The sequence below is a fragment of the Melanaphis sacchari genome, unplaced genomic scaffold (genome assembly GCF_002803265.2).
Source record: "Melanaphis sacchari strain LSU unplaced genomic scaffold, SCAv2.0 Contig2_pilon_pilon, whole genome shotgun sequence".
NCBI lineage: Eukaryota > Metazoa > Arthropoda > Insecta > Hemiptera > Aphididae > Melanaphis > Melanaphis sacchari.
The window spans coordinates 8,504,681-8,519,052 of record NW_020271173.1 but is presented as its reverse complement, the minus strand read 5'-3'; the positions used below and the strand labels follow the sequence as shown (position 1 = coordinate 8,519,052).

General features: G+C 31.7%; 1 protein-coding gene across 5 annotated transcripts in view; it reads right to left on the bottom strand.

The window, feature by feature from the left end:
- Positions 1 to 3,478: 3,478 nt before the first annotated feature.
- LOC112595777 overlaps positions 3,479 to 14,372 on the bottom strand; it is a 69,469-nt gene continuing 58,575 nt past the window's right edge. For 3 of the 5 annotated variants that reach the window (XM_025341097.1, XM_025341098.1, XM_025341099.1), the window contains 11 exons: positions 13,742 to 13,897; positions 13,505 to 13,576; positions 11,726 to 12,730; positions 11,393 to 11,646; positions 10,625 to 11,184; positions 6,580 to 7,278; positions 5,997 to 6,292; positions 4,813 to 5,438; positions 3,973 to 4,109; positions 3,813 to 3,882; positions 3,479 to 3,710 (listed from right to left, as the gene is read on the bottom strand). In XM_025341097.1, the coding sequence (XP_025196882.1) occupies positions 3,659 to 3,710; positions 3,813 to 3,882; positions 3,973 to 4,109; positions 4,813 to 5,438; positions 5,997 to 6,292; positions 6,580 to 7,278; positions 10,625 to 11,184; positions 11,393 to 11,646; positions 11,726 to 12,730; positions 13,505 to 13,576; positions 13,742 to 13,897 (3,927 nt within the window). In that variant the 3' untranslated portion in view covers positions 3,479 to 3,658. Of the gene's footprint in view, positions 3,711 to 3,808; positions 3,883 to 3,972; positions 4,110 to 4,812; positions 5,439 to 5,996; positions 6,293 to 6,579; positions 7,279 to 10,624; positions 11,185 to 11,392; positions 11,647 to 11,725; positions 12,731 to 13,504; positions 13,577 to 13,741; positions 13,898 to 14,372 lie in introns of all 5 variants that reach the window. The other 2 variants (XM_025341100.1, XM_025341101.1) reach the window with 2 other exon arrangements.

Below are 14,372 nucleotides of genomic sequence, written 5' to 3'. Positions count from 1 at the left end.
ATTAGTATTTGATATTTATGCATCAACATTTTTAGAAAAAAATATTTCTTATATTTATTTTCATTAAAGATAAAATATGTAAAATTGGATTAAGTATATCATTAAGTTAAAATAATTCTAAAATTAAAATTTTTGAATTTAGTATAATTTTGTTTAAAAAAATAATATTATAAATATTTACATTATTTTAATAATATATTGAAAATCAATGTTTAGATATTAATGTATAGTATAATATTCTTTAGGGATTATTTAAATATTATTTTCTATATGTTATCATTTACTTTAAAAATATAAAGTTAATAAATAAGAAGTAAACAATTTATTCATTAATTAATAGTAAGTTGTATGTTTTGAAATAAATATATATCACCATATTTTAATACATTTCCTTCACAAATGGTTGTGTGGTAGAACATTTGATGTTTATTATGTAACGTTTTGTGAAAATTTTACAAATGTCATATAAGAAAAGAGAGGAGAATTGAAAATCACAAACATAAATAATTCTGTTATGACTTATGAATGCAAAATAATAGTTTGATAAGTACTCAACATTTGACAACAGTACTAGAAAATACTGGTCGGTTAATAAATGCAAATTGGACAGGCTGAAAAAGTGGTGTAAACATAATAACATGGTAAAAGCCATTATAATAACATGCCATAAGTGAAATATTTAATTTGATCTACATAAATTATGTAAATGTCATTATTTAAAAAAAAAAAAAAAATGTATTATTATTAATTTTAAATTTAAATTCTTTAATAAGAATTTTTTATATATTTTAATTTTGGTTGTGTATTAAGTATAGTATAGTAGATAATTGTAGGAAGAATGCTTAATAATATGATCACTTGTAATTTATAATGTTGTGTATAAAATATTTACATGTATTGTCTAATAGCATCATAAGATGATAATCTTTCATACATTTTAAGCGAGTAGTTATAAATTATTTTATATATATATATACGTTTTATATAATAAGATAATGTTTCCAGTGTATACTGTATATTATGTTAAATGAGTAATGTTAACATTACTCTGATAAGGTGTTTAATATTGTTAAAAATTTAAAATTGATGCGATAAAAAGAAAAAGATACATTATTTTATTATATAAATGATACCTACTATAATAATAATTAATAGTTAATAAAAATATGAAGTTAGTAAAAATATTTAGTCAATTCATTGTATATTAAGTGTTTAATATTATAGTTAAACTTTCATTAAACATTTTCTGTTTAATGGAAATATTTTTGAGAACCATAACCAAAATGTTATTAAATCTATGATTCTATTTAACAAATTTTTTTTGATACATTTTTTTTTTTTTTGCTTTTTGAGGCTTTGTAATCAAAAGTTTTACTTAGGTACCTACGTTAATTAATACACGATTGTATTTAATTATTAAAATAGATTTTTATTTTAAATAAGTACAGCATAAAATTAAAATTTTTCATCAATATTTATAAAATTATTTACTCATAATATTGTGTAATTTACCTTTTTTTCATATTTTTTTTTGAAATAATTTAATTTAATGATTATCATAACAATTATTGTTATCGTAAAATTAATGGGTTTTATGTATTTAATTATACAGTATCAATCAATGTACTTCATTTGCCCATGAAATAAAAATATCAGCAGATTGTGATTGTGCGATACAAGTTTTGCGTTCATTTGTTCAGCCATTGTAATGATTGTTACTATACTAAGGCTATTATTAGAACGACAACTACTCGTTATTTCAAAGTTAGACAATGATAAAGTTTATACTGTAATTATTAGTAACTCATGGTTTCCAGTGATCGTTCAACAACAGTTATGTGGTTACTATATTGTTCTTGTCATTACTATAAAATAGTTTCCATTCAGCTTGATATTTATGTCTCGATCAAATCTTACACATATAATGTAAAACGATTTTAAATCTAAAGCGGTGTGTGTAAGTACTGTAAAAATCGATTAATGGAGATCTCGAGGGACCAAGTGTATTGTTTATTTATCATTAGAAACATTATTTATGTATAGATATTATAGAATTATATTAAATTCTTTATTCGCTATCTCTTTGTGTTCTATTGTTACGTGGTCGGGGGAACGATTAGTTAAATAGGTATAATATATCTAGAGAGAGTCGTGGGACCCTGTGGATATAGTTACTGTAGTTAGAGGTTATAATATAGAAATAAAGGATCTAAAATATATTGAAATAACCATAACTCGGTACAGTTATTATTATTATATTGCATAATTGCTCACTAAATACTCATAACAATTAATACTTATAAGTATTTAACTTCAAATTCTTATTATAGTAGGTGCCAGGTGGCTGTATCGTAGTGTTACGGAGTTCGGTAGTCGGTGGTGTGTTGATGCCTAATGTCTAATGTCTTCAATGAACTGTCGTTTTCACACGGTGTGTACTGGCAAAATACTTAACGGCTAATTGTGTGTGAACATGTTCGATCAGAAGTTAGCTAGGTAGCGCCATGTTACATAACTGTTACGCTATTTTTTATTAAATTACTAATTAGTAATTACCTATCAGAATAATAATTATCATGTCCGAAAACTTTGTTTAAAATAAAATTATGAGTTTTTTGATTAATTTATTAGATGATGTTGTATTTGAAGTTAAAAAAAAAAATCTTTCGTTTTCTAATGAAATTTCTTGTCATAATATAATATCTTATTTTAATTTATGACAAATGAGAATAAAAAAACGCATAATATATTACACCTTAAATGTCACGAGTTAAATAAATATATGAATATATGATTATATATCTAACTCTAACACACCAAAGACTATTGGTTACAATGATTTGGTTTGTTATTTTGAAAAGTGTTGAGAATTTTTTTGTTTTTGACCACCAAATTTTCAATAAGATACAATTCGTCACCTCCAAAGTTTAAAATCAAATTATTCTTTTTGCCTAAAATGGCAATAGACAGAAAAAAGCACACACCTTTATAAAATCAATACATTCATTGCTCCGTTTAGAATCTAAAATTATATACTATTACTTGTTAAATACGATTGAACGAGTCATAAAATATCAAGCCATTTTACTTGCTAAACTTCTTATCATTTTTGTATTTTAAAGTGAAATCAATAAATAAATAAATAAATAAATAAATAAATAAATCAATAACACATGGTTAATAAAAAATAAACAATATTATTAATAAATCACAATTTATTATTATTTTTAATTTATACATAAGTAAGTATATATAATATATATTCATTTTTTTAACATATTAGGCGTAACAACCTTACTTTTATGTTAACGTACAGTCAACAAAAATAAATGGTTGATATATAGTAGTAGTACACGATGAAAGACTAAACGAGACTCGAGTATATAATATATATGTATATATATATATATAAAAAAACAAATAAACTAATGTAAATTTATTTTACCTAATTTTTTTTTTTGAGTATTTTTTTTTTTTACAAACAAAAATTATTGTTGATATATAAATTAATATCTCTAGTTAGAACCGCATGTCAACGCGTAACATTAATGGTCAAAGTATAATATTTTGTTAAGTTAGATTTATAATTGTTTAAATTGTTTAACAAAAAATTCTTATTCTAACATATTAATGTAATAATAATTAATATTATATTTATTTAGCATCCTTTGATAGAGTTTTTGTTTTCTTCGATCGAACCTTTGAGTTTCCTGTGGAACAAGAAAAAACCGCGATGTCATATTAACAGAATACATTCTACCGGTTTATTTAGTGGTTTGCTAAAATGTTCCGTATAAAAGTAGTTTACCTACTTAGAATTAAAAGTTCTGGCCGTTATCTTGCACTGGTACCTTCCTTTAGTGTCCTTTTGATCGACGATTTCTAGAATCATTACAAAACGTTATAAACATTTAAAATGAAAGTCAGTCGGTCAGTGACATAATAATGCATTCAAAAAACATTAGCTCTCACGTTTCGCCATTGATTCTGAAGACTTGTTACGGACTTTCATCGGTGCCTGCGTACAACTCGACACGTTTCCGTAATATGTCGGATGGACTTTGTGCTGTACGTTAGTTTTCGTTACGTTCTGTGCGCGACTTTGGATTCTGAAAAGAGAAGGAAAAATTCTTTAATAATAATATATATTTTTTTAAATAAAACCTCTTGTTTATTAATTTTATCAGTTATAGGCTTACAATACCGCATATACAGCGGCGTGGATTTTGTATTATTATACGGGCCTGAATGATAGCAATATAATCAGATATAACGATATCAAATTTACAGATATATTATTATCAAGGGTCAAGTTAACTTGTCAACGTAATAGATAATAGGGTTATAAATCATTAATTATTGTCGCTTGTAGGAGAGTGGCGAGTGTACTGTGTACGATAAATATATCGTAAAAAAGATTTATTCTATCTGTATTCTAATTATTAAATAGAGATACACACTCAGTGATTTTAATAAATATTCAAGATATATTTAAAAATATTACTTACATATTAAATAGATAAAATGATTTGAATAAAATATTAATAATTCGATAATTATTAGATAATTAAATTTAAGACGATTATACATTACACATAACTACATAAGATATGTTATCAATTTTACCACCTGTAATTTTATATATATCTTATAATAATTTAGATTAAATATTAAATTTAGTCTATTATTTTTTATTACTTAAAATATTAACTAGAAAACTATTTAAATGCAATATGACTAGAATATTTTGTAATGTTAAGGGTGAGGTCGGTGGCCTAGTCGAAAATATACTTTAACAAAACATAATATTACTTTTTCGTAAAACTTGCTGTGGTCTTAGTGGCGACACTATTGGTAGTGGACTGTGGCTGGGTCTTAGTTTTCCTTTGCATTTTTGGTTTTACTCTTTGAACTTCATCTGAAGCGTCCTCGTCCGACGAACTGACTTCGTCCAGGTGCAACAACGCTTCCCTGCTGTTGGCCCGCTGTAAAAGTCGAGCAGCTTTCTTTTTGTTTTTGAGTTTCGCCTCCGAGTGGTCGATATTCGTTTTCGGCTTATTATCACCAGCATCGTTCGGGAGTTGTACCTCGTCGTCGGTATATCCGTTGACGGCTTTAAGTATCTCGTCAGCGGCTCGGTTTAGTTCTTCCAATACCGAAACCTCCGAGTCTATCGTCTCCTTTCGGCTGACGCGAGACTTGTAAGTGGTAACCTTGGACTTGTTGAGTTTGGGGCCTAAGTCTTTGGGCATATTAAGCCAGCTGTCCCTGCCGGTGCTAAACAAGTCTTGTGCCTGTTTATTTGAGGTCGGCTTGTCTTTAACCCTAAGACTGTTGGCACGGTACCCGATGTTGCCGTATATCGACTCCTTCTTTTCGGCGGGTTTTTTTTTATTCTCGTTACACTGCACCGGTTTTGGCTGCACTGTCATAGGAACCTGAAACAAGCAACGATAATATCACATAATTAACATATTGTGTTGATGTATCTATAAAATAGATATACAAACATAAAAAACCGGCGTTACATATTATTACAATCAATAGGTATAGGTATGAACTTGGTATTATTCAGTAACAGTAAGTAAGGTATTTAAGATATTTTGCGTTGGTAAGTATTGAGCACTTCATTTTGAGTACATTTTTAAAGTATTGATTTCCAATATATAAATTAAATAAAGCATCATAGAAAATGATCTTAGCATTTATAATTAAAGACGAATCAAAGATTAGTTTTTTCTACATGATTAATGAGTAAGTTACTTACAACTATATATATTTTGAAAACACTCGTTATGCTTCTTTGTAGTATTCAGAATACTGTGAGAATAATATTACTATACAGTGTTCGGAAACATGTTCTCAATACTATTTTTTGTTAGGTAATAGAATTTTTTATTTAAATAATTTTGAAAGGTATTTTATTCCCTTTCGAACAAAATGCCATCATAACATACCAACGTATTTTCGTTTATTTAGCCGTACAATATGTTTACCTGTTTCAAAGAGACGGTGGCACACATTTTGGTAACGGGTGCTTCTGTTTTAGGCTTGCACTTGCGATTGTCTTGTACGATTTTTACCGGCACTCGTTTGCTGGGCTGTTTTTGGAGAGAGTCTTCAAACTGGTGTTTCACAACGTGTGTCACTTGCGAGGTGTGCACGCTCACTGGTTGGAACTGAGAGCGTTCTGGTTCCAACTGTTTCTCGTGATTCAACAAAACCGAAGTGACGTTCGGCACCACCAATGTCGACTCGTACGTTTTTACGTCCATTTTTTTTAGACGATTATCTGAAAAGTCACATCGTCACACGGTCAGTCGTGTTCACAACAATATATTGGGTCGTACCGAGTATATTTCCCTACTCACCCCCTCCCCCCAAACCCTCAATGTTTGTATATATATATATACACCGTCCCTATATAATTTGGTTAAGGCGATTGCACATTCTCTTCTACTCAACACGTGTATACCAGATATACCTATAAATATATATATATAATAAATACTGCATTTGCATTATATACTTTCACTGTAATATACTCCTATACTAACGTATATATAATAACATCGGTACCTTGAGAACATTGCGATTGAGTGATATTTTTTTTTACAGTAGATATGAGTTTTTTGAGATTTTTGCACTCGGGTAGCCGGTCGTCTTCGTTTATGCAGTCGGCGGCCATGTACGACCTCACCTCCTCGTCAGCCTTTAAACTCTCCTCGCTAGTCTCGTCCGTGCTCATGAGATCTTTGGCGTATTCCAGCCGGCCGTGGATTTCGTCGCACGGCTGTCGCACCTTAATCAGCGTCACGTGATGCCGGTCGGCGGAGCGGTCCACGATCTGCGCGTCGATGCTCTTGCTCAGGTCGTCCAAGGCGCCGATCACGTCCGGCATGCCGTTCGCCGCCCTGTCGCGCTTGATGTCCGCGCAGCTCTTCAGCGCGTTATGCTTCCTGGTGGCCGGCGTCGGGTAGGTCTTGTGGCCGTACCGCGGCCACGACGTGCTGACCGCCTTCTGGAACCGGCCCAGCACCTTGGTGTTCATCTCTTCCAGGTAAGTGCTGGGCTGTTCGGCGGTCGTCCGGAACTTGGTGTTCATCACCAGCGACGCGGACGACAGCGGTAGGTGATTGCCCGCCGTCTGGTCGCTGAAGCACCGGGAGAACGCGCACAGGTCGGCGGCGGCGGCAGGTGCGTTGGGTTTCCCGGTCGCGTTGCACACGCCGCCGCCGATTCGCACCAACAGTTTCTCGTGGCACTTCGCCGAAGTATCTGCAACGTGCGCCCGAGACCATTATTATCGTCGAAAGGATGTCGTACGCCGAGGGGGGCATTTGGACGGGCACAGTTTCTAAGAAGTAAGCAGTTTAACCAGAAACCGAAAAAACGTTACGATCCCCGCCAGGGACGTGCGACGTGTTTACGCGAACGCGTAGCGAAAAAATGAATTACTATTTATAGTGCTAACGTATAGTCGGCCCGTTATCTGGAATAATTGTGTGTGAAAACTGTTAAACGGATCTCGTTGAACAATACGATATACATACTATGTATAATATATATATACGAAGTAGAATAACCAAATGATTGTTTTAATTACCGCGGCGGAGCGAAAACTTTATTTCCGGTGTATCGTTTTTATTTTTCCGATGTTCAACTCGTTAAATGACAAATTGTTGACGATTAAAAGAAAAACAAACGAATATATGCGAATGATGGTATTACGATAGTGGTTTAAGAGTTGATTGTTATACACCGTTGATAAAGTTTCTTTAGATTTTAAGACAAAGATTTAATGATTATGCAAGGTGATCGGCCAAGCATGCTCAATCCCATTTTTTCTTTAATAATGCAGTAATTTGAAATAGAATTTTTGGCGTTTTAAAATATAGCCAAAGAGTGTCCTTTAGACATATAGACTTATAATTTTCAAATGACAATTCTATTCTTTTATATTGTAAATTATTTAGTGAATTATTTGGACATTTTTATGTAAAAAACTTTTGAGATATTTAACTCGGTGTACTAGGGATAATAGGTCTATTTTTTTTTTTTTAATATTAATTGAATGTGAATTTTATATTATTCGTACCTAATTTTATTGTACTTAGGTTATTACACAATTATGTATACCTATATATTGTTTTGTAAATGGAGTTTTTCTGTCAATAAAGATAATAATAATGGTAATGGGTTTGAATATTATGGAGGCTATAGTATTTAGAAAATTTTAGTTATTAATATTAAATATTTATAATTTATTAAAATAATTCAAGTATAATAAATAATAGATGCTATTTTTTATTTCCGTAAAACTATTTTAAAGGACCATTATCTTTTAGTATAAACATTTTAATGATTTTAAAAGTACTTACTCATTCAAATTTTGAATCAAGTACGTAAAATCTTTCAAAAAAATTATCGTCAGTAAAAAAAGGGGTTTTTCCTTTGAAAAACAGAAGTTTCTATCTTCATAATATGATACTCATTAAGTAAAACATCGAATCTTATGAATTCAAAAATACGACGTTTAGGAGTATTTAAAAATGTTAGAAATGAGAATTTGAATGATTTAATCATTAAAATGGAAAACGGGGTTGAGTATGCTTGTTGAACCACTATGTATACTAATTTTATTTATTTGTATATATATTGAGCGGTTTGCGTGCGTAGAGTCTTATACTATATAATATGGATCACGAATCATGCACGTACGACATCCTCTTATTTTCTTAAATCTTAATAACGCGATCAATTCTACAACAGCGCGTCACATGCTATTTCTGCAGCTACACACTACCATGCAGTAAAAAAAAAAAAAATTGTATACGTTTCTACTCGTCAACACTACGGCGGATGATAAAAATTCAATTGCCAAAAAGCTGTACAGCCGGCTCGAGGTCTGTATGTTTCAAAATGTCTTCATTTTTGTTTCGTGAAAAGATGCGAGTTTAACAAACCCCGTCAGCCGCACAAAACACATAATTTGTATAGCAAACTACAATACGCTGGCTAGCAGTTGCGTTTAAATATACCACTAATTCAAGCCGGCAAGAGCTAGCGTACAGGTATAACATAAATCAACATACAAAGCGCTAAAAAGTCCGTGATAGTTTTACCAAGTATTCATGCTGCTTTTCAATGTGTAGACCATTATTTTTTTTTTGGTACAATTAAAAACATTGTTTTTCTTAATAAAAATGAAATATAATACCGTAGAAGAAAATGTGCAATTTTCCATAAACGTTTTGACAATATACAATAAATACTATTTAAATATATATATTTATATACGTTATATGCTTTTATATAATAGTTGGAGGTGCCCATTGTAAAAACGTGTTGAAACGATTTAACATCGAATATGTTCAAATTACACGAATAATGTTAGATCGTGCTAGTATATTTTACTATTTTTATCTAAAAAAATAAGTTAACTAATCAAAAAAAAAAAAAAAAATAATAATAAAATAAATATTCAATTTAATATATGTTTATATTTTATAAGTATTATGGCTTGTGAGTTAATTTGGTTACATATTATAGTAAGTGCCGGTGAACAAATAGATTATCTGTGCATATATTATTTTATACTCAACAACTTATGTATTGGAAGTTGGAAGTTGGAATTGTAGAGATAATAAATTACGCTTAGAAATTAAAATAGGTTATACAGTTTTAATTAAAATAAATTAAGTATAAAAAATGAGATACATGTGTTGGGTGGATCACTAGGGTGAGTTCTTAACATTTAAAAGGAATAATAAATCGTTGAAATAAAAAAATAAAAATAAAAAAAGATTGTTAAGTGCACTCAGTTTACTCAAAACTCGAATTTTTTGTTTAGGATTTGTTAACAACTTGCTTATATATTTTCAATGTACTTTTTTTTATATTATGGACATTTTGAAAAAAAAAATACTCGTTTAAATAGGTATGTTATTATTTTAAACGTTATCTGTTGAATTTTCATTGTACATATAAATGTTTATGATTTTTTATAGTCGCAAAATTATATTTTTTGAAATAAAACCGAAATACTCTGAAATACTAATGGCACTACCATTCTGCTCATAAATTAAAATTTGTATAAATAGAAATATTTTAAACAAACATTTCTCTGGCACTCAAACTCACTCTATAATATTATTATTATAATTTTAAATTTTTTTTTCGCAACTCACCCGATTTATAATTTCTATAAATTAATGAAAATATTTATAAAAATTAACTATGATATATTATGTTAAACACATTTAAAGACATTATAATAATAATAAACTTTTAATATTTTTATTTATAAAAGACTTCGTATAAAATACCATTTTCTTTCGTTTCACAAAATAAATCGGTTTGATTACCGAAGTTCGTCAAAATGTATTTAAAATTTATTTTAAATATTATTTTATAATAGCGGGCCTACGTGAAAAGCGTGACGTGTTATATGAACAAGCGAAGCGTCTAAGTGCAAGCTTTATTTGGCTAACTCGACTTACACGACTCAGAGAATAGTGTAAGTCGTCCAAGCTGTGTGAAAATCAAACCATTCCCGGACAGATTTGCAAGTGCAGCTTGTTATAGTGTTTTATGAAGTTAGGTAACGTCGGGTATACCGTACCTGCGGTGACCGACGGATTGTTGCCATTGTTCTGGTACCAAACCGGCGAAGCCGATCCGTTGTACGAGTACCGCTGTTTCCTGGGATCGGCCGGGTCGAAGCCCACAGCTGTCGTCTCGCCCTCGGTGAAGTTTACTCGGGTCGAGAACCCTACGGCTTCTACCTGTTTCACCCTATCGGCCACGGACCAGGACGCTCGTCTACAGTCTACGGGCGTAGATTCCGTCGAGGAGATCCTCACTTCGATGCCGTTGTCAGATGCGACCCCACTGGAATTATCGGCTGCGTTCTGCTGTTGCTGTTGGTGCTGTGACTGTTGCTGATGCTGCGGCTGTTTCTGTTGCTGTAGCTGTTGTCGTTTCAGTATGCTTTTCGGCATACTGTTACTTGTGTCTGTAGTTTCGTCTTCCGTTGTCGGACACTCATTACCGCTGCTTCCGCCGTTTTGGTTTCCAGTTCCGTTGATCTGCAAGACGATATCATTGTGCACGTTGTGCACATCATCCCCGAAACGGTATTCAGGAAGCCCGTGACTGCTTTTTTCGGGTGGACGGTTATACCTAAATCGCAAATTCATGCGAAATATAAGTAATATAATGCAACTTAAATACTTTTAAGCTTTTAAATAATAATAATATTAGTAAAAACATCAATAATAATTAAATTGACCTAAAAGAATATTTAAGAAATTGTATTCGTACAAAGAACAAATTTATTTTATTACCATTTAAATTAATCGTGTTATTATATCGAAAAACATTGATTTACCTCTTTTTTGGTCGATACAGTTGAGCCGGGGCAGGTTTGTCTTCCATATCAACAATGTTTATCTTACCCGGAGTCGCATCAAAATGTACTTCGGTTCTACAAAACTCTACTTTCTTGTTGCCGTTTTTCTTGTCGACGCCGGTATCTCTGTCTGCCACTTCGCTTACTACGGCTATCGAATGACGTTTTGGTACTTCGTCTCTATTTTTATCCAACGTCATATCCATACCAACCGACAGTCGTCTCATGTACACCTGAAAAATACAGTAGCATAAACGACTGATAGATTGTTTTTTTAATACACAAGAATCAATAAATAATTTCAATTTTAACCTGTTCTTTTTCACTCTCTTCGTTTTCCGTGGACTCCGAAATGGTGTCGCTAGGTTTGACGACATCGAAATAAGCACTTGATTTGGACCTTAAGCTATTAATGGCTTCAAGAATCTTTCCTTTGGCGACTACAGTCGTGTTGTAGGCATGCGCCTGAGTGTTGTTGTTGATCTCTTTGTTTGAATACTTTTTGACTAGATCGGCGATAGATTCACGATCGACTGATGACTGCCTGCTTGAGTTTGATAGGCCGTTTTCAGTTGATCGGCAAATACCACTGTCTGTCGACGAATCCATTGCCGATGGATCTGTGGCATACTTTCCGCTGTGGTCCGACGTTACCTTCTCGAATCCGTATGATTTGCGTCTGTTGTACCATTCTTCGGTGCGAGTTAGTGCTGAACCCCTATAGTCTAAACTCTTTGAATCTCCTGCGGGTTTCACGTCTGTCTCTATTCCATCGTCGTCCTTATTCTTGTCTTCGTTTAAGTGTCGTAAATTGTTTTTTGTTTTCTTGAGGCTCTCCACCGTGATGAAAGTAGGTTTCTTCAATGGAGATGCAGGTTTTATCAATGAATACTCGTCCACAATATCCCCGTCCACTGCTTGCAATTTTTTACCTAGAACCTTTTTCAATACATTTTCTAATTCTCCAGCAACTTTGTGATTGGATTCTATATTTTTGGACTGCGCAAATTGTAACGACCTCCGGAATCTGGAAGTTCGGTCTAGTGGCTCATCGGATTCGTTGATGTCACTACGTATTTCATCGTTAGAACAACTTTTTAGCCGGTTTAAATTTGTTGAAACTGATTCTTCAACATTTTCGTTTAAGCTACTAGACGTTTCTATTGTGTCGCTAGAGTCGATACTCTCTAATTTGGGTAATTGCGATGTAACGGCTTGTGGTCTACGAGTAGGTGGTCGTCTAGTGCTAATTGACCCACTACGACCTACGGTTGCTTTACTTTTTTGTGAACTCACATCTAAAGGACTATGTTCCAACTGTAAAATATAATATATATAATTAAATAATTATCGTTATTGTTATTATTATTTTTTTATTTAATGAAATATTAATTAATTCTAATAGACAAAATATTCGATAACTACACATACGTAATATATTATTTTCATCGATTTGTTTCTTATATCGTCATAATTTTTTAATAAATGATTTAGTTAGTTGAAATATATATTACCAGGGGTGGCCAACATGAATAGGTTCGCGGGCTACATAGATAAATACAATGATAACAAGAACCAAAATGTTTATAGACATTTTCATATAATTTCATAATTTTTTACAAGTTAATACCTAAAATATTAAAATTCATGATAATATTAAGTAAATTTTGATTTTGTAAATAATAAGACTCGAGTCACATCTGACAATGACGAGAGCCCATATGTGATTCGCGACCCGCAAGTTGACTACTTATGATATATACAATCATAGCTCTAACTTTTTTTGATTAAAAAAAAAAAAAAAAATAGTAATTAATTAATTAAGTTTAGTAAACAACACGTGTAATTAGTGCGATCAATTCAAATCATAACAATTTATTGACGCAATAAGCCATGATAAAGCACCTACTTTTGAAATTTAAAAGTTTATTGAAGTTTTAAATATTTTAAACTGTAAAACTCATAAATAATAATATAATAATTGTAGGTTTTTCAATTAAAAATGGTAAAAAGTACTATTCGTACATTTTTTTTTTTATCAAATATTTTCTGAAACATTTTATAAGTACATGTTTCTTTTCAATAACGTACTCGTAATTGATCAAACTGATTGTCTTTTTTATCGAATATTGAAGACGGCCATTGGAATGTATTCGAACTAGCCTGTAAGGAAAAAAACGAGATAAATTTCACATAAGAATGCAGGCGAAAAAATAATATGTCGTCATGAGCAAGACGGTCAATAAACAACGAGACGGACACCGTGAGGCCGTAACGCCGAACACGGCGGCGGCCTAGTCGCAGAGTACGTATATTATAATGGCTTACACTAGAATTGTGCCACGAACTGGTGGTACTTGTTTGAGATCTGATTACTTGTACCGAGCATCCGGCAGTGTGAGCTTGAAACACTTCGAGCTGTTTGGTCTGTTGAGTCTCTTCTTTACTGCCGTCAGCGAGATTCCTAGCGCGTCTGTCTACCACCTATAAACGCCAACAATATTATAATAATACTGTACAGGTAAATGTGCGCATTCAAACTTTAATCATTACAACTACAGTTTTACCCTCGTCGATTTCCTTGAAATTGAAATCAAGACGAGAGCTACATTGGTTGTAATAAGCTGTCGATATGTTTTTTCGATTCAATTCAGTCAGTCCTGCGTTTTAATATTATTTTTCTAGTTTTTTTTTTTTTAATACTTTCGTTTATTGAAATAAGAACAACATAATATAATATGTTGTTAACAATTAAAATTTTGAACCAAAATCAAAATAGAATATTATGAGATGGCCATGTTATAAGACGGTTTTTAACTGTAATTCTTAAGATGAAAACAAAAAAAATGGTAAATAGGAATTTTATGTTAATTTTATTTTAATGTGTACGCTATGGTCGCGTATTTCGTTGCTAGAAAGTTTTTCTTTTACAAATGCTAGAGATTTTAAAAGTTCTTTA